This window comes from Physella acuta, unplaced genomic scaffold, assembly GCF_028476545.2.
Source record: "Physella acuta isolate Inbredline_101_S28 unplaced genomic scaffold, ASM2847654v3 ptg000276l, whole genome shotgun sequence".
NCBI lineage: Eukaryota > Metazoa > Mollusca > Gastropoda > Physidae > Physella > Physella acuta.
Genome location: NW_026731795.1, coordinates 942,263 through 963,711, shown reverse-complemented (window position 1 = coordinate 963,711; position 21,449 = coordinate 942,263). Strand labels below are relative to the sequence as shown.

The 21,449-nt window shown below is 40.5% G+C and overlaps 1 protein-coding gene across 1 annotated transcript; it reads left to right on the top strand.

The window, feature by feature from the left end:
* Positions 1–8,540: 8,540 nt before the first annotated feature.
* On the top strand, positions 8,541–15,907 carry LOC131939383 (very low-density lipoprotein receptor-like). Its single transcript, XM_059297668.1, has 7 exons — positions 8,541–8,733; positions 9,206–9,316; positions 11,217–11,333; positions 12,006–12,122; positions 13,156–13,269; positions 14,396–14,506; positions 15,680–15,907. Exons 1-7 carry the CDS (start codon positions 8,592–8,594, stop codon positions 15,856–15,858), a joined length of 891 nt encoding a protein of 296 aa, XP_059153651.1. The 5' UTR covers positions 8,541–8,591; the 3' UTR covers positions 15,859–15,907.
* Positions 15,908–21,449: the final 5,542 nt, after the last annotated feature.

The window sequence follows — 21,449 nt, the reverse complement described above, 5'->3', positions numbered from 1 at the left end:
ACTTCTAGCCATGTGAACTTGTACTTCTAACCATGTGAACTTGTACTTCTAACAATGTGTACTTTTTACTTCTAACCATGTGTACTTTGTACTTCTAAACATGTGCACTTTGTATTTCTAACAATGTGTACTTTGTACTTCTAACCATGTGTACTTTGTACTTCTAAACATGTGCACTTTGTATTTCTAACAATGTGTACTTTGTACTTCTAACCATGTGCAGTTTGTATTTCTAACAATGTGTACTTTGTACTTCTAACCATGTGTACTTTGTACTTCTAACCATGTGCACTTTGTACTTCTAACCATGTGTACTTTGTACTTCTAACAATGTGCACTTTGTATTTCTAACAATGTGTACTTTGTATTTCTAACAATGTGTACTTTGTACTTCTAACTATGTGTACTTTGTACTTCTAAACATGTGCACTTTGTATTTCTAACTATGTGTACTTTGTACTTCTAACCATGTGCACTACCCACCCACTCATCCATTCACCCCTCAACCCATCCATCTAGCCAATAAATTAAACACCCCCACTCACTCACCCATCCTACCATCCATCAACCCATCCACCCAACAATAAATGTAACCACCCATTAATCCACCCACCCACCCACCCACATAACTACCCACAGACCTAGTGACCTGTGCACCCAACGAATTTCGATGCGACAACCACCGATGTATCCCGGCAGTCTGGATGTGCGACGGTAAAAACGATTGTGGCACTGGCTTTGACGAGGCTAACTGCAGTAAGTCAATCAACATCATCACCACCTAAACATCACAACCTAAACAGCACAACCTAACCATCACAACCTAAACACAAATCTGCCGACTGCAGTAAGTCAACAAACATCATCACCACCAAAACACAAACCTGCCGACTGCAGTAAGTAAATAAACATCATCACAACCTAAACATCACAACCTAAACATCATCACAACCTAAATACAAATCTGCCGAGAGGCGACTAGCCAGGACTCTTATTTAAACACAGTTCACGGCTTGGCCTCGACTTAAGGACGTCTCCAAATCCAAGCACATCTATCTGATGAATACACAGCTAATGAGGTTGATCAAATCCAGCTATAGATTGCGTTTGTCTACGGCCCCATTCAAGCAAAGATGATGCTTGGCTTTTTGTCGTAGTATTATAATAAATACTGTCAATATAACTCTACATTTTGACTCTATATTTTGACAGTTTAGCCGTCCAGTGTACTTTGCTTACTTGTATTTACTCGATGTAAGTTATGCGGTTTCGAATATATTTATCACAGACTTCCGTAAAGCTCTATCTCTGGACCACAGGCTCATGTAACGAGTACCAGTTCCGGTGTGCTGACGGTTCCAAGTGTATCGATGCCAGGTGGAGGTGTGATGAGATTAGGAACTGTGCTGACTCTAGTGACGAGATGGGGTGTGGTAAGGGAAATTTTATTGGATGGCTTGTCTAAATCTGAACTGACGAAATGGGGTGTAGTAAGGGACATTTTATTGGATGGTTTTTCTAAATCTGAACTGACGAAATGGGGTGTGGTAAGGGAAATTTTATTGGATGGTTTGTCTAAATCTGAATTGACGAAATGGGGTGTGGTAAGGGAAATTTTATTGGATGGTTTGTCTAAATCTGAACTGACGAAATGGGGTGTGGTAAGGGAAATTTTATTGGATGGTTTGTCTAAATCTTAACTGACGAAATGGGGTGTGGTAAGGGAAATTTTATTGGATGGTTTGTCTAAATCTTAACTGAAGAAATGGGGTGTGGTAAGTGGAATTTTATTGGATGGTTTGTCTAAATCTTAACTGAAGAAATGGGATGTGATAAGGTAAATTTTATTGGATGGTTTGTCTAAATCTTATCTGACAAAATGGGGTGTGGTAAGGGAAATTTTATTGGATGGTTTGTCTAAATCTTAACTGAAGAAATGGGGTGTGGTAAGTGGAATTTTATTGGATGGTTTGTCTAAATCTTAACTGAAGAAATGGGATGTGATAAGGTAAATTTTATTGGATGGTTTGTCTAAATCTTATCTGACAAAATGGGGTGTGGTAAGGGGAATTTTATTGGATGGTTTGTCTAAATCTTATCTGACAAAATGGGGTGTGGTAAGGGAAATTTTATTGGATGGTTTGTCTAAATCTGAACTGACGAAATGGGGTGTGATAAGGGAAATTTTATTGGATGGTTTGTCTAAATCTTAACTGACGAAATGGGGTGTGGTAAGGGAAATTTTATTAGACGGTTGGTCAAAATCTTAACTGACAAAATGGGGTGTGGTAATGGGCATTTTATTAGACGGTTGGTCAAAATCTTAACTGAGGAGATGGGGTGTGGCAATGGAAATTTTATTGGACGGTTTGTCAAAATCTTAACTGACAAGATGGGGTGTGGTAATGGAAATTTTTACTGGACGGAATGTCAACAATTTTAAATATATTTATACTGATGGGTTGTAGTAAGAAATATATTAAGACAGAGTGACCAAAGTGGAGCGCTAGACTGCTAACCCGAGAGTCTCGAGCCAGTAGAATGTTCCTGAGTCCACCCAGCCCTGATGGGTACCTAAATCACGTTAAGAAAACAAAGACGGCTGAGCATAGTGCTGACAATGCTATCCTTTTATATGTCGTGGTCTCTGAAGCAGATGAACTCTACTTCATCTGCCCCATATGTCTTGGGCATTAACGGGAAATATGATGATGCTGAAAACATTTACCCTTAATTTGCCGAGGTCGAAAATACAGGTAGAATCTACTTCACCTTTCTCCATGAGCCGTCAGGTTAAAAAAAGGGATCTTTACAAGCTGACTCTAGTGAAGTGATGGGTGTGGTAAAAAAAATAACTGGACAATGACTAAAACCTTTTGTTGAAATATTAAAAATGTTACGAAATATAATTACCGTTAAATTTTAAAAAATCGGCCAATTTTGACGCAGTGTTTATAAGCCAATTAATCCACTTGTAACCAGTGCTTATATATTTATACTACAACTAATGAACGTTTATCTGTATTTTATTTGTGTGAGTCCAAAAGTTTGTTATTAAAAAAGGTTTTTGTTATATTATCGCACCTGTAGTGTGTGACCCGGACTACCAGTTCAAGTGCGCCAACGGGCTGTGCATCAACATCCACTTCAGGTGCGACGACGACAACAACTGTGGCGACAACTCGGATGAGCTTAGATGCCGTAAGTTCGTGTTGTCAGTGGTGAGGGCAACAGGGGGTGGGGGGGGGGGGGGGGGGAGTAGAACCCTTCCCCCCCATGAATACCGGAAATGAAAGTTACAACATTTGGTGACGGTGCAGTTTTACATTACGAATGTCTTAAAACCACAATTTTGATTTCTTAAATCCTTACGTAATGTATGTTTGTATGGAGAAGGACATTACCACCACAATCAACTAGCCTTTGTCATTCCCCCCCACCCCACACCCGCCTTGTAGAGATAGGTTAAGGGTAAGTCAGGGATGGGGCTAGGGAAAGTGGTTGGGTTTAAGGATAGTTATAGTGTTAGAGTGCATGGTTAGGACTTTTGATATGGTTAAATGAAAGGATAAGGTGCTGAATAGGGAAAATCATTAGTACAAGTAATACCCATAAGAGGGGCGGTAACTACTCAGAGAGTAATTGACAAGGTGATTTTTGACACGAGGGTAATTTATCTAGAGGTAACAAGGCAGTGTTTACCGACGGGTTTACTTGACAGGGGTGTGGGTGGAAGATCTTAGACAGAATTATATGTTGGAAAATTGACATTTTCAGACTTTTTTTGACAGAATCCTCAGTTCGAATGCTCTTCTTCGAATGTCTTGTTTAAATCACTTGTTGTTTGTCACACCCCACCCTTACATCCACTGAACCACCTTTCAACATCCACTATTCACCCTTACATTCACTGATCCACCTTTCAACATCCAACATTCACTCTTAAATCCACTGAACCACATTTCACCATCCACCATCCACCCTTACACCCACTGACCCCCCTATCACCACCCACCCTTACATCCACTGAACACTCTATCACCATCCACCCTTACATCCACTAAACCCACAACCACCACCAACCCACTGAACCCCCTATCACCACCCACCCACTGAACCCCCTATCACCACCCACCCTTACATCCACTAAACCCCCTAACACCACCCACCCACTGAACCCCCTATCACCACTCACCCTTACATACACTAAACCCCCTATCACCACCCACCCACTGAACCCCCTATCACCACCCACCCACTAAACCCCCTATCACCACCCACCCTTACATACACTAAACCCCCTATCACCATCCACCCACTGAACCCCCTATCACCACCCACCCTTACATCCACTAAACCCCCTAACACCACCCACCCACTGAACCCCCTATCACCACTCACCCTTACATACACTAAACCCCCTAACACCACCCACCCACTGAACCCCCTATCACCACTCACCCTTACATCAACTAAACCCCCTATCACCACCCACCCTTACATCCACTAAACCCCCTATCACCACCCACCCTTACATACACTAAACCCCCTATCACCACCCACCCACTAAACCCCCTATCACCACCCACCCTTACATCCACTAAACCCCCTATCACCACCCACCCACTGACCCCCCCTATCACCATCCACCCTTACATCCACTAAACCCACAACCACCACCAACCCACTGAACCCCCTATCACCACCCACCCTTACATCCACTGAACCCCCTATCACCACCCACCCTTACATCCACTGAACCCCCTATCACCACCCACCCTTACATCCACTGAACCCCCTATCACCACCAACCCTTACATCCACTGAACCCCCTATCACCACCAACCCTTACATCCACTGAGCCCCCTATCACCACCCACCCTTACATCCACTGAACCCCCTATCACCACTCACCCTTACATACACTAAACCCCCTATCACCACCCACCCACTGAACCCCCTATCACCACCCACCCTTACATCAACTAAACCCCCTAACACCACCCACCCACTGAACCCCCTATCACCACCCACCCTTACATCCACTAAACCCCCTATCACCACTCACCCTTACATACACTAAACCCCCTATCACCACCCACCCACTGAACCCCCTATCACCACCCACCCTTACATCTACTAAACCCCCTATAACCACTTATTCTTACATCCACTAAACCCCCCATCACCACCCATTAACCCCCCCCCCATTATTACCACCCACCCACTGACCCCCTTGTCACCATCCACCCTTACATCCACTGAAACCCCCTTACATTCACTGAACCCCCTGTCACCCCCACCCTTATATCCACTGAACCCCCTATCACCACTATTACGAACGCTATTCTGACAGTCGCAGAGCTAGCGAACACCCGGGTTCGTTTTGGAATGGCTAATGACAGATGTCTACTAAACAGGGTCAGAAAACAACACATTTCAAATTGGGCTCGAGAATAAGATCTAGGGGTATAAACACGCTGAACTGATGTGACTCACAACAACTTTAATCTGTCAACAACCGTTTAATATGTGTACAGGAATAAAAACGACACTAGGTCTATACAAAATAATATAGAAACTAAGAGTAAATAATAAACCAAAAGCCAACTTACAGCCAACTCACAGTTGATGAAAAGAATCACTAGACTAGATTACAAATATCACAGATGTGGCATTGGAGAGTGAACACAGCTTAATTAAGGAAATATACTGAAAACACTGAATGACACTAGAAACACCAATAATAGGGGGAAAATTGCCGCTACAAACTATGTAACACAGAATTGCGTCACACACATGGCACTCTCGAGATTTCTGATAGAAGGCTGCATCGAGTCTTTTTGTTCAGGGGTTTTTAAACCAGATCAAAACCTAGGGAGGTCACTCCAAAGTCATAAGACGATTGGTTTAGGATTTACTAAGGATCGAAATAACCAATTAAAATTTCATCACATGACGTGACGGAAAAGTACTGGTGATTGTGCCACAACCCTTTCAAGGTCGATTACATAAACAAAAAGAATAAATTATAAAAAAAAAAAATATGACCTAAGTAGGTCACACCACCCACCCCTTACATCCACTGAGCCTATCTATCCTTACATCCACCCCTTACATCCACTGAGCCCATCTATCCTTACATCCACGCTTACATACACTGAACCCCCTTTCACCATCCACCCATACATCCGTTGAACCCATTTCACCATCCACCCTTATATCCACTAAACCCCCCATCACCACCCACCCACTGAACCCGCTATCACCATCCACTGAACCCCTATCACCACCCACTGAAACCCCTTACATCCACTGAACCCCCTGTGACTATTCCACCGCAGCCCTCGACCCCAGCACCTGTAGCGACATGCTGATCATGCGTGAGTGCGCTCGGTTGAACCAGACGACTCACCCCATCTGCCTAACCTACGTGGACGGACACAGGTACTGCAGGAAATACTGCAACATGTGCGATGATGACGGCTCAAGTGCGGTGTAGAGATATTGTTTTAATAAAATGAAATAAACAAATTTAAATTGTTATTTGTATGAAATTGCTTCATTTTCCTTACACGTAAATTAAATTGTTTCTAATTTACATATATACACATACACATATATATATATATATATATATATATATATATATATATATATATATATATATATATATATATATATATATATATAATTTTTTCATGGTTCAAATTTACCATATCTTTGATTGGGGTGGAAGATAACTGATGTAAAGATTTAAACACATGGTTTTCAGTTTTTCTATTTTTTAAAGTACATGAATGCCCTTAATTATGTAAAAACAAAGGTTCTTAGTTAATCCAATACAATTACATATTGAAATCACTAGTTTGGTTAGCAAACATTTAATAGAAGTGACATGTGTGTGCACTTTTCATCTAGGTGAGTCGAACGTTTTGTTATTTTTTTAAATATATTCATAAAAATTCTGTTATAAATAAAAGCTAAATTTTAAGTGTATAACATTTAGTTTATTATAAATTGCACATATTGTGGAATTTAGGAGAACGGCGTTCGAGAAATTGGAAAAAAAAGCTTTTTGGTATTCGGCATTTTGGCTAACTTATCTTTCTAGTTTTATTGTGGTGTAGGGTACCCGATGAAGACCAGATTTTATTGACCAAAGGGATTAGTTGGGGAACATAACCTGAAATAAATATTTGTTTATCGATGATTTTTTAAATGGGTACAGGATTGTAAAAAACAAAGGGATAAGTTGGGGAACATAACCTGAAATAAATATTTGTCTATTGATGATTTGTTAAATGGGTACACGATTGTATAAACCAAAGGGATAAGTTGGGGAACATAACCTGAAATAAATATTTGTCTATTGATGATTTGTTAAATGGGTACACGATTGTATAAACCAAAGGGATAAGTTGGGGAACATAACCTGAAATAAATATTTGTCTATTGATGATTTTTTAAATGGGTACAGGATTGTATAAACCAAAGGGATTTGTAAAAATAAACTTCCTTTTTCGAACCTGATGGTTTATGGGGCAAGTGATGTAGAGTTCACTTGTTTCTGGGCTCTAGACATATGAAGAGATAGTGTGGTCAGCACCATGACCATCCGTTTTTACTTTTCCTAACGTGAGTTAGGTACCCATCAGAGCTGGGGGTACTCATGGACGTTCTACTGACTTGAACTGTGATTGGCCGCACCGGCCCATAATTTGATTTTTAGACGAAAAAAAACTGACATAAATATTTGTAAACTAATGATTTATTTAATGGAGACCAAAGCGACGTGTAAAGGAAAATATAATAGCATTAATGAATGCAGTAATTCGTTAAATGTGACCTTTAAACTCGTGGCTTGTTTTTTTTTTCTAATGACCTAATGAACAAAACGAGAAACGAAAAATAATATCAATCAAGTCATAGGTCAAAATCTCGTCGTCTTCTGTTGTATCCGGACAAGAAATTATCGACAAGTTAAGAAATAGCACCCATCTGCGAGAGACGTTATTTTATAGCATTTTAACACAGTTCGGATGATCCAATTCTCCGATAAAACAATCCGACGCTGCTGGTAAAAGATAACGAAGACAAGGAAAACCTGAGATAAAGATAAAAACCAGATGTTGTTTCACAACTTTTGTCGTCATACAAAATTTTAAATAGTTTTTTTTTCTTAAACATGTCTTAATAATTTTGTTTCAGCCAGCTTGTTAAAATAAAGGGAAAAATTTTCAGAGACCCCAATAAAAAATAAGTCAATAACCAGAATCACATTTTCTACAATAGGCTGATTAAAAAAAAATACAATTCAGAACGTTATCGGTGTTTTTTTACTTTTAACAATAAATTTTAAAACTAAAAATTTGCATAATAATAAATAATAGGCGTTAAATATATATATAATAATTATCATGACTAATTTATATGGTGCGGTTCTTTAAGTAATACAATAAGTTATCTGTGAAAAAAAGACCAAAATATTTTTTAAAATTATTATTTTGGCTTGTTTTGGCTCGATTAAAAATGTAAACAGATAAAAAGTTCCTGGCCACTCTAGTTTTGTTAACTCGGCTGGCACCAAAATGGAAGCTCTGAATCTGTGTGTGGCGGTCCTTCTTCTCCTGGCTGCTGTTTCTGACGGCTCACGTCTGAAGAACAAGCTGAAAACCTCCTCGAACGTCAGCAGGAAAAGTCTAGCAGACGGCAGCCTCTACAAAAGACAGAGTAAGTAATCGATTACATTTAGACTTTTACTCGACATTACGGTCTTGTGCTTAACCAGAAATACAAATTTGCGTCTGGCATAGGTTATTTCAGGCAGAAAAAAGTCTGGTATCTCCAATAACTATTTGTAAAACACTAAACGTACCCCATTTCATACTTTATACATTTTTGTATACTAATCCTGACCAAAAAATAACGTTACATTATCATCGGCGCCCTACACCTTAACTCAGGCTATCTGGCGTTCATTTGCGTCATGGGGTGGGGACGGGGCGTGGTTTGCGTTCCTCACCGGGTGACACAATGTAGTAGGTGACACCCAGACAAAAATCTGTGAAAGTTAGTGTCTAAATAATGTCGTATCCAATTAAAATGCAGTTTGCTTATAATCATGTGCACTTTGTACTTCTAATCATATGTACTTTGTACTTCTAACCATGTGTACTTTGTACTTCTAACCACGTGTACACAGCCACTTGTACCAGTACGCAGTTCCACTGTACCAGCGGTGAGTGCATCAACGGCAACTGGCACTGTGACCTAGACACGGATTGCGCTGATGGCTCAGACGAGATGGGCTGTAGTAAGTTTTTGTTTAGTTCCTACATTGTAGTAGTTTTCAGAGGCCGAGTGTAGTAAGTTCTTGTTTAGTACCTACATTGTAGTAGTTTTCAGAGGCCGAGTGTAGTAAGTTCTTGTTTAGTACCTACATTGTAGTAGTTTTCAGAGGCCGAGTGTAGTAAGTTCTTGTTTAGTACCTACATTGTAGTAGTTTTCAGGGCTGGCTGTATTAAGTTTTTGTTTAGTTCCTACAGGGTAGTAATTTACAGAGGCTGCGTGTAGTAAGTTTTTGTTTAGTTCCTACAGAGTCGTAGCTTTCAGGGCTGGCTGTAGTAAGTTTTTGTTTAGTACCTAAAGGGTCGTAGTTTTTAGGGCTGGTTGTAGACAAAAATTAGTGGCTTTAACAAAATTAGGAATTTTAAAATTCTAAATAGGCAGGAAATGTTTTAGTAAGGTGCCCATGAAAATGGTAGAATTTCTAATGTAGATATAACAGTTAAATTTTTACTAGGCGTCGACCATAAAGGACATTGCCCTCATGGAAGTGCGGGGCAGGGGGGGGGGGGAAACAACGTGTGACCAGGTGGTGTGTAGGGGGGGGATAGTTAAACGTTCTGACGTAATATTTTTGCATTACACATTATTTAAAAGTATATTTTAGCAGTTATTTTGCATATCGAACAATACATCTTTGCAAAGTGAAATATAAAATTATTATCGCCGCTTATCTTCACGGTATTTTTCTAACACATCAGAATGACATAGTCATTCGCTTTATTTTCTGAATTATCTTTCACTTTCATTTGTTATATCCCTTAATTAAGGGAAACAATTCAAACAATATTATTTTAAGAAATTGTAACGTCGGGTTTGACTTAGGGTTATGTCAAGTTTGTGGATTTTAAAAATATTTTTGTTTTGTTTTTCTCCTAAAGCCACCGACTGCACAGGGTCCCATCAGTTTTTGTTTTGTTTTGTCCCCTAAAGCCACCGACTGCACGGGGTCCCATCAGTTTTTGTTTTGTTTTGTCCCCTAAAGCCACCGACTGCACAGGGTCCCATCAGTTTTTGTTTTGTTTTGTCCCCTAAAGCCACCGACTGCACGGGGTCCCATCAGTTTTTGTTTTTTTCCCTACAGCCACCGACTGCACAGGGTCCCATCAGTTTTTGTTTTGTTTTGTCCCCTAAAGCCACCGACTGCACAGGGTCCCATCAGTTTTTGTTTTGTTTTGTCCCCTAAAGCCACCGACTGCACAGGGTCCCATCAGTTTTTGTTTTGTTTTGTCCCCTAAAGCCACCGACTGCACAGGGTCCCATCAGTTTTTGTTTTTTTCCCCTACAGCCACCGACTGCACAGGGTCCCATCAGTTTTTGTTTTTTTCCCCTACAGCCACCGACTGCACAGGGTCCCATCAGTTTTTGTTTTGTTTTGTCCCCTAAAGCCACCGACTGCACAGGGTCCCATCAGTTTTTGTTTTGTTTTGTCCCCTAAAGCCACCGACTGCACGGGGTCCCATCAGTTTTTGTTTTTTTCCCTACAGCCACCGACTGCACAGGGTCCCATCAGTTTTTGTTTTGTTTTGTCCCCTAAAGCCACCGACTGCACGGGGTCCCATCAGTTTTTGTTTTTTTCCCTACAGCCACCGACTGCACAGGGTCCCATCAGTTTTTTTTCCCTACAGCCACCGACTGCACAGGGTCCCATCAGTTTTTGTTTTTTTCCCCTACAGCCACCGACTGCACAGGGTCCCATCAGTTTTTTTTCCCTACAGCCACCGACTGCACAGGGTCCCATCAGTTTTTGTTTTTTTCCCCTACAGCCACCGACTGCACAGGGTCCCATCAGTTTTTGTTTTGTTTTTCCCTTCAGCCACCGACTGCACAGGGTCCCATCAGTTTTTGTTTTGTTTTGTCCCCTACAGCCACCGACTGCACAGGGTCCCATCAGTTTTTATGCAACAACGGGAAATGTATCACCAAATCTTATCAATGTGATGGGGATGATGATTGTGGGGATGGAACCGATGAAACAGATTGCCGTAAGATGTCATACATCCAAGTATCTGTCCATTGCTCCATTGATTCATTCGTCCACTCACCCTCCTACCCACCCAGAACCCACCCACATTCCCATCCACATACCCACCCAAACACAACCACCATCTCCCCTCATCCTTCCGTCCGTCTATCCGTTTGACCATCCATCCTTCAATCAAACCATGCACCCACCAACAAATTCACCCACCCCTAAACCCCCCCCCCCCTCACACCCACATCACCCACCAACCGTCCATCCATCCTTCCGTTCATCCGTCCATTAGTCCATCCATTAGCCCGTCTATCTGTCCATACATCCATCTATCAATCCATTCACCCTCCAATAAATTCACCCATCCACCTACCCACCCATCCATTCTCCCACTTATTCATCCGTTTATCAATTCATCCATCCACCCACCCGTCCACCCACTCACCCACCCATTCATCCACCCATCAACCCTTCCACCCTGCCAAAAATTAAACACCCCCATTAATCCACCCACCCACTCACACATACCCGTCCATCCATCAATCCATCCACCCACCAATAAATGTAACCACCCATTAATCCACCCACCCACCCACTCATTCATTCACCAATCAACCCATCCACCCACCTATAAATCTAACTATCCATCATTCTACCGACCCACCCACATAACTACCCACAGACCTAGTGACCTGTGAACCCAACGAGTTCCGATGTGACAACCACCGATGTATCCCGGCGGTCTGGATGTGCGACGGTGACAACGACTGTGGCACTGGCTTCGACGAGGCTGACTGCAGTAAGTCACATCATCACAACCTAAACATCACAACCTAAACATCACAACCTAAACATCATAACAACCTAAACATCACCAGATAAACACAAATCTGCCGACTGCAGTAAGTCACATCATCACAACCTAAACATCACAACCTAAACATCACAACCTAAACATCATAACAACCTAAACATCACCAGATAAACACAAATCTGCCGACTGCAGTAAGTCACATCATCATCATCACAACCTAAACATCACAACCTAAACATCACAACCTAAACATCACCAGATAAACACAAATCGGCCGACTGCAGTAAGTCAATAACATCATCACAACCTAAACATCACAACCTAAACATCACAACCTAAACACAAATCTGCCGACTGCAGTAAGTCTATGAACATCCTCATAACCTAAACATCACAACCTAAACATCACAACCTAAACACAAATCTGCCGACTGCAGTAAGTCTATGAACATCATCATAACCTAAACATCACAACCTAAACATCCCAACCTAAACATCACAACCTAAACATCCCAACCTAAACATCACAACCTAAACATCACAACCTAAACATCACAACCTAAACATCACCACCTAAACATCACAACCTAAACATCACCACCTAAACACACATCTGCCGACTGCAGTAAGTCAATGAACATCATACCAACTTAAACACACATCTGCCAAGAAACGACTAGCCAGAACTCTTATTTGAACACAGTTCACGCTTGGCCCCGACTTAGATCTTAAGGACATGTCCAAATCCAAGCACATCTATCTGATGAATACACAGCTAATGAGGCTGTTCAAATCCAGCTATAGATTGCGTTTGTCTACGGCCCCGTTAAAGGAAAGATGATGCTTGGCTTTTGTCGTTGTATTATTATACATACTGTCCATTAAACACTATATCCTATAGTATTTGGACAGTTTAGTAGTCCAGTGTACCTTGCTTACTTGCATTTAGGGCCTACTCGTGGTAAGTTTCGAATATATTTATCACAGACTTACGTAAGGCTCAATCTCTCGACCACAGGCTCATGTAACGAGTTCCAGTTCCGGTGTGCTGACGGTTCCAGGTGTATCGATGCCAGGTGGAGGTGTGACGGTACCAGAAACTGTGCTGACTCCAGTGACGAGATGGGTTGTGGTAAGGGAAATTTGATTGGACGGTTTGTCTAAATCTTAACTGACGGGATGGGGTGTGGTAAGTGAAATTTGATTGGACGGTTTGTCTAAATCTTAACTGACGGGATGGGGTGTGGTAAGTGAAATTTGATTGGACGGTTTGTCTAAATCTTAACTGACGGGATGGGGTGTGGTAAGTGAAATTTGATTGGACGGTTTGTCTAAATCTTAACTGACGGGATGGGGTGTGGTAAGGAAATTTTATTGGGCGGTTTGTCTAAATCTTAACTAACGGGATGGGGTGTGGTAAGTGAAATTTGATTGGACGGTTTGTCTAAATCTTAACTGACGGGATGGGGTGTGGTAAGGAAATTTTATTGGGCGGTTTGTCTAAATCTTAACTAACGGGATGGGGTGTGGTAAGGACAATTTTATTGGATGGTTTGTCTAAATCTTAACTGATGAAATGGGGTGTGGTAAGTGAAATTTGATTGGACGGTTTGTCTAAATCTTAACTGACGGGATGGGGTGTGGTAAGTGAAATTTGATTGGACGGTTTGTCTAAATCTTAACTGACGGGATGGGGTGTGGTAAGGAAATTTTATTGGGCGGTTTGTCTAAATCTTAACTAACGGGATGGGGTGTGGTAAGGACAATTTTATTGGATGGTTTGTCTAAATCTTAACTGATGAAATGGGGTGTGGTAAGGGAAATTTTATTGGACAGTTTGTCTAAATCTTAACTGACGAAATGGGGTGTGGTAAGGGAAATTTTATTGGACAGTTTGTCTAAATCTTAACATATTGGAGCAAGCTGTTTGGACAGTTTGTCTAAATCTTAACTGACGAAATGGGGTGTGGTAAGGGAAATTTTATTGGACAGTTTGTCTAAATCTTAACTGACGGGATGGGGTGTGGTAAGGACAATTTTATTGGATGGTTTATCTAAATCTTAACTGACGAGATGGGGTGTGGTAAGGGAAATTTCAGGGCGGAGTTGTCAAAAGTCTAAACAATCTGACTCCGGCGATGAGATAGTGTGTCGTAAAGAAAACTGTTAAGCGGATTGATTAAAACCTTTCACATGTTGGTACAAGCCACAATATGTTTGTTATTAAAAAGGTTTTTGTTATATTATCGCACCTGTAGTGTGTGACCCGGACACCCAGTTTAAGTGCGCCAACGGGCTGTGCATCAACATCAACTGGAGGTGTGACAACGACAACGACTGCGGCGACGTCTCGGACGAGCTTGGATGCCGTAAGTTTATGTTTGGTGTAGAAAGAATAGTGGGGGGGGGGGGCTGAATGGGGGGGGGGGGGGATAGAACCCTTCACCCGGAAATGAAAGTTAACAACAGTTGGTGACGGTGCAGTTTCACATTTTCAATGTCATAAAACCAATGTTTTAATATCTTAAAATCGTTACATGTTTCTATGGAGCAGGACATTACCACCATAATGAACTAGCTTTGTCAATTACCCCCCCCCCCCACCACCTTCCTGTAGAGATAGGTTAAGGGTAAATCAAGGATGGGGCTAGGGATAAGGTAAGGTTTAAGGATAGTGATAGTGTTAGGATATGGTTAGGACTGGGGATAGGATAAGGGATGGGGTGCTGAATTGGGAAAATCGTAGGTGCAAGTTATACCTTTAAGATGGGTGGAGTCAGAGAGTAATTGACAAGGTGATTTTGACACGAGGGTAATTTATCAAGAGGTAACGAGGTAGTGTTTACTGACGGGTTTACTTCACAGGGTGTGGGTGGAACATCTTAGACAGAATTGTGTGATGGAAGATTGACATTTTTAGACCTTTTTTGACAAAATCCTGTCAGTTCGAATGCTCTTCTTCAAAGGTCTTGTTTACATCACTTGTCGTTTGTCACACCCACCCTTACATCCACTGAACCCCCTATCCCCACCCATCCTTACATCCACTAAACCTCATATCCACACCCCCCCACCTTACATCCACTGAACCCCGTGTCACCACCCATCCTTACACCCACTGAACCCCCTTACATCCACTGAACCCCCTATCCCCACCCATCCTTACATCCATTGAACCCCCTATCCCCACCCACCCTTACATCCACTGAATCCCCTATCCCCACCCATCCTTACATCCACTAAACCTCATATCCCCACCCCCTTACATCCACTGAACCCCGTGTGACCACCCATCCTTACACCCACTGAACCCCCTTACATCCACTGAACCCCCTATCCCCACCCATCCTTACATCCACTGAACCCCCTATCCCCACCCACCCTTACATCCACTGAACCCCCTATCCCCACCCATCCTTACATCCACTAAACCTCATATCCCCACCCCCCATTACATCCACTAAAGCCCGTGTCAACACCTATCCGCACATCCACTGAACCCCCTATCACCACCCACTGAACCCCCTGTGACTCACCCACAGCCGCCCTCCACCCCAGCATATGTAGCGACATGCTGACCATGCGTGAGTGTGCCCTCATGAACCAGACGACCCACCCCATCTGTCTGACCTACGTGGATGGACACAGGTACTGCAGAAAATACTGCAACATGTGCGCTGATGACGGCTCAGGTGCCAGACACAAAGTCCTCTTGTACTGATAGACCAGAGCGACTCGGCGGTGTAGAGATATTGTTTTAATAAAATAAAATAAACAAATTTAAATTGTTATTTGTATGATATTGTTTCTTTGTCTCAAATCTTAAACGTAATTTATTTTTTTTCTAAATTATATATATACACACACACATATTATATATATATATATATATATATATATATATATATATATATATATATATATATATATATATATATATATATATATATATATATATATATATATATATATATACAATTTTAATATATTATATGCCCATACGCATACATGTATGTGTATAAGCTCTGATCACTGCAGATTTTATAGTAACGATGTTTATCTATTGTATGTTAATAATATAGTTGGTTGCAACACTGTTTTCTCTATAGTTCGTACGATGTCACCCCCACCCTCTTGTAATAACTGTCAATTTGTACGTAAAAGACTATTTAACTTTAATTATTCATTAATGGAACTGGCAAAAGAACATTTTTCTTCATTACATTTTTCAATTATTTGCCTTGGTGACACCCCTTAAATGGTGTCACCCGCTGCGGTCCGCGTCCCCCGCCCTCGCTACGCCTGTGGATACAAAACGGCTTTACTACTTTTTAATTGACCTCTAACAGTATTTTCTGTTTTCAAAAAGTTGTTATAAATATTTCAAGTTTTGTTTTAGCCTACCAAATCGTGTTGTTTATGTTAGAGAGGGCGGAGGGGTAGTGGTGTTCTAAAACTTTTATATACGAGGAGTTGTGGCAAGCTAGGACATCCGTAATAATTAATTAAATATTAATAATAATTAGTTAAAATAAAAAAAAATAACGAGGGTTAACGAAGTCACCTTCCTCGGGTTAGCGACTGTAGGCCTACTTCCTATTAAAGAAATAAACCGGGAGTGATCTTCACTAAACTTTCTCGAATATTCTTATATAAAAAACAGGGGTTGGGAACTCGGGATATAGACATGAATTTTAATCCATTTTAAAAACTTAAACTTTCTAAAATATAAAAATAAAATCTCATAGAAAAAATAAATGCACACCATGGAACGCCACATAAAATGTGCATACTAGTGCGGAATATTATTAGTCTAATATATAAAGTTCAATTCTGTATGTTTGTATGTTTGTAATCGAGGATTACAAAGGAATATAAGAAAAAACAAAAAAAAGATACCTCGACGGATTAAAGTGTTAGATTATTAAAGTGCTCATGGTCTAAATTTATGAGTTAAAAATTAATACTGAAAGTGTTGGGAAATAATTTTCATTTTCTAAACTGATAGTAATAATTGTCGGCAAGTTCATTAAACTCAATTTAAAAAAATATCATATTTTACAAAAATTCTAATTATGTCTGAAAATTATTTATATTTAGTCCTTTAGCACTTACTTCCCTTTGATAAATTAGGAAAACACAATTACTTCCCTTTATAAAACATTGCACTAGTGGAAAAGAATTTAGTTTTTATTACTTTGTTTTGGTGTTGGGAAAAAAATAATTACATAATTAGTGCAGATGTTGTAGGTATTTTTAATACAGCCTTTTATTTATTCTATACACTGAACTTACTGTTTACTAATTATTTTTTAAAATCAATAACAGTTAATAAGCCAGGTCTTACATGTCCTATATGTTTATTTCTTTCTTTTTACGGATAAGCTTGGAGTATTATAATTGTCCTCTGGCGCCCAGACAGGGTGCTATTTGGGGCCCCGGGCCTCCAGTGTTCTGTTTGGCGCCTACGTTTTTTAAGTGAATGCAAAAGACTATGAATAAGTTGGGGTATTATAGTCGTTTATTAAGCTGAAACAGGAGTGTTGCTAGGCATTATATTAAATTACTCATTGGAATATACCCTTTAATTTTTGCTTAAAATTTATAATCAGAAAATAAAAAAAAGGGGGAAAATGAAGGTAGAAACAAATTTAATATTTTGAAGCTTTTTAATTACTAAAATATAATAATACAACATAAACAAGTAGTAACAAAACAAATAGTATAAAAAAAATAATATTTTAAAAGTAATGGCATTAATAGTCGATTCACATGAATAAAGAATTGTAGTCTGAATAAAATATCAGTGTGTCCAAGGGAGGTAAGTACAATCTATCAAGCAGCTGGTGCTACCTGTATAGCATCTGTATTATCCAAGGCTGGCGTATCTCTCCTGTCCAAGATGCGGTTTACAGCCCGAGTTGCATCCCCTATGTTCATCAAGTTGTCAAGATGGTTGATTATTCGTGAGAACCGTTGTAGCTCATCTGATAGTCTTTGGCGATCCTGTTCAGATTGTACTCGAGCTGGCTGAGAGGGTCGTGTTGGCTGTGATAAGTTTTGTAGGCCCGTTGGCTGTGATAAGTTTTGTGGGCCCGATGGCTGTGATAGGTTTTGTGGGCCTGTTGGCTGTGATACGTTTTGTGGGCCTGTTGGCTGTGATAAGTTTTGTGGGCCTGTTGGCTGTGATAAGTTTTGTGGGCCTGTTGGCTGTGATAGGTTTTGTGGGCCTGTTGGCTGTGATAAGTTTTGTGGGCCCGATGGCTGTGGTAGGTTTTGTGGGCCCGATGGCTGTGGTAGGTTTTGTGGGCCTGTTGGCCGTAAAAGGTAATGTGGTCCAGCTAGATGCGAATGAAAAAAGTTCATACATTGAGAGCCAGTACTGAGGTACGTATAATACTGTGAGGAATTTGACTGGTTATGTGGTCCAGTTGGCTGTGAGTTATTCAGTGGGCCAGTTAGATATGCCCGGTTATGTGGTCCTGTATGACGTCCGTGGCATTGTAGCCCACCAGCTAGTTGCCGGGGTTGCTGATGACGCAGAAGAAGACAAGGATGCGTGTAGACTTGGACCCCGGCACGTGTAAGGACAGGCTGAGACCGGAGAGTGCAGAGTTCAACGGATGGAAACATTGGCTGCGCATGCGCCGGTTGACGAGCCACGACTAGTTGAAAGCCTTGTGTTACGCTGTGAAGCTGAACTTGAGTACATGGCAATGCGTGTGAGTCCTGGGGTATCAGCACTGGTCGAGTGATATGCGTTCTACCACGAACCGGGTGGATGTGATTTAACTGAGGTGCTTGTCTCATCCAAAGTTGTGGAACGACTTCAGGACGTGACACTTGCATAGTGACCGCTGTGTCATGTGACATAGGTCGATGAGGAACATCCCGAATAAACCCTGATTGGTTCATATTGATTTCTTTGTTCATTTTGAAATCTGAAAATAAATAAAACATGGTTAGGATATGAATCAACATATTTTAATATTTCAAAGACATTTAGATTACAGGAGAAACGGTTACTTTATAATGTGGTTATAGTCAAAAATCAAAACCTTTGGAAGTTCCCATTTTGTAATCCATTTTGTGACTACAGCATCACAATTCAGAGAGACTTACAAGTTGATACAACGACTCAACTGATAGTGTTTTGTTACAAGTTGGGACAGACTTTATTTTGTCTTGTAGACAGCCTCAACATTGTGAAAAGAAACAAGCATTACCAATCATATGCTACGTATATAAAACGTGTAGTCCAAGTAACATAATAGTGCTGCGTACAATAATTTATTTACATAGCCTATTCTTTTCTTCAAGTACCTAAGTGGTATTATTCGCCACTAATTTAATTTTTAATTAATGAGTTACATCTCATAAAATCTGGTCCAGTGTATTTAATGTATCGTTATAGGTGAATTTGTGATTTTTAAATGTAGGGCCTAGTAGGTACACCTATGACTAAAATATTAATTTTCATGCATAGAAATAATAGGCCTTATATTTTCTGATTGTAAGTAATATTATATTTATAAAAAACACGTAAAGTCTACTTACATTTAAATTCCAAGAAACAGAAATGTTCAATGCGTGTGATCGGTTCGTCTGACGATGTAGACTGAGAAGGATTAGCAAAAATTCACGGGTATTTATAACACTAAGCTTGACCCCGCCCCTCATCTTGATCTAGTTTCTTTGTCTCCCTTCGTTTACATAAAAAATGTGTTGTTCTGACGCAACATGTGGTGAAGTCCTCCCTCCCCCACCTCCCACCTCCAAATCTGACTTACCACGTGGCGTCTAATTTGGGGGCTATTGTACCTCACCAGCGTGGAGCGCAGTGATGCGTATCACTGTTGACAGAACTATCAGCTGACACAAGCAGGCATAATCTTGACCGCGCTGGGAGACGACGATTTGGGATAATTAAGAAACACATTGACATGGATCATTGGTTTGTTTACTTTTGTATTTCTTTTCTTTCTGTGTCTGGCGACATGATTTAAGGCCTCAATGCGTCAAATTATAAAAAAAAATAAAAACGCCTAATTACTGTATTTGAATTTGCCTTTTAACAAAGATGACACTAGTAGGTCAATAAAGCCTACATATAGGTATTATATAACATGAATGATTATTTATACGCGGGTAGGGTGGTATGCAGATCCTTGAAATGGACCACTGCCTTTAATCGTCTTTATTCCGAATTAATTTTATCTTTTATAATGGTTGGATGAATTTGGCTGACACGATACAATCAGTGGCGTCGGTGCGGCAATACGAGGTGTCACCCCCCCTAAAGAAACAAATTATATATATATATATATATATATATATATATATATATATATATATATATATATATATATATATATATAAGAGAGAGAGAGAGAGAGGAGAGAGAGAGAAGGAGAGAGATGGGGGAGAGAAAGATAAGCACAACAGGCACTGTGAGGTCCCTTGCTAAATATTTTTTCTAATGAGACAGTGTACACATATTTTGAATGAGACAGTTCGCTTACCATTGTAGATATCAATTCGTAAGTTTACAGTGTAAGTTATCCCGCTTGCCCTGAAAAACACCGGAAGAACAGAATAAATCTGGAGAGGTAGATACATCCTGGTTCGATACACAGATTGAGCAGCTTGAAGAGAGAAAGATGTATACTAGAATGATGAGTTCATTTGAGTTTTGTTGCTGTATACGGATAGAGCTATGTTCTTGTACAGTTAGATCTAGTAAAAATATAATATAGTAAATAGTCAGAAAAATGTCTGTCGTATATGTGCTGGGCAGAGTTTCTTTCATGCATCTGTTCATAATGGGAAGCCCTCACCCCACAAGCGCGTCAATCGCCCCTCCCCTCCTAACAATGAATACTTTTACCATGTCTCTCCCCCCCCCCCCAATCGGAGAAAAAAGTCTGAAAGAGACACTAGTTCTTAAGGAATCTGCGCTGGTCCAGGGAGGGTGGGGCGACAGTTCAGGGGCGTCGACCAAACGGGAAAGCCAATCGGGGTAAAAAAAAACAACCTCATTCTGTGTAAATTTAATTACTGAATTATACACATCCAAGTTTAAGCACAAAAATAGACTTCTACCTAGCGCTACGGACTTATTTAACCGTTTTATAAGTAAATTATTTGGTAGCAAAATAAAAACTTGTATGGGACATTACTGGTAAAAAAGCATCCCCACATTTCCGAATTGGAGGAGGGGAGCTTTATCACCACTGTGAATAAGTACTTATAAATGGGTGTAGGAGAAAAGGCTGACATCAAAAAGGCCGACAAGATAAAAGGCCGACACGA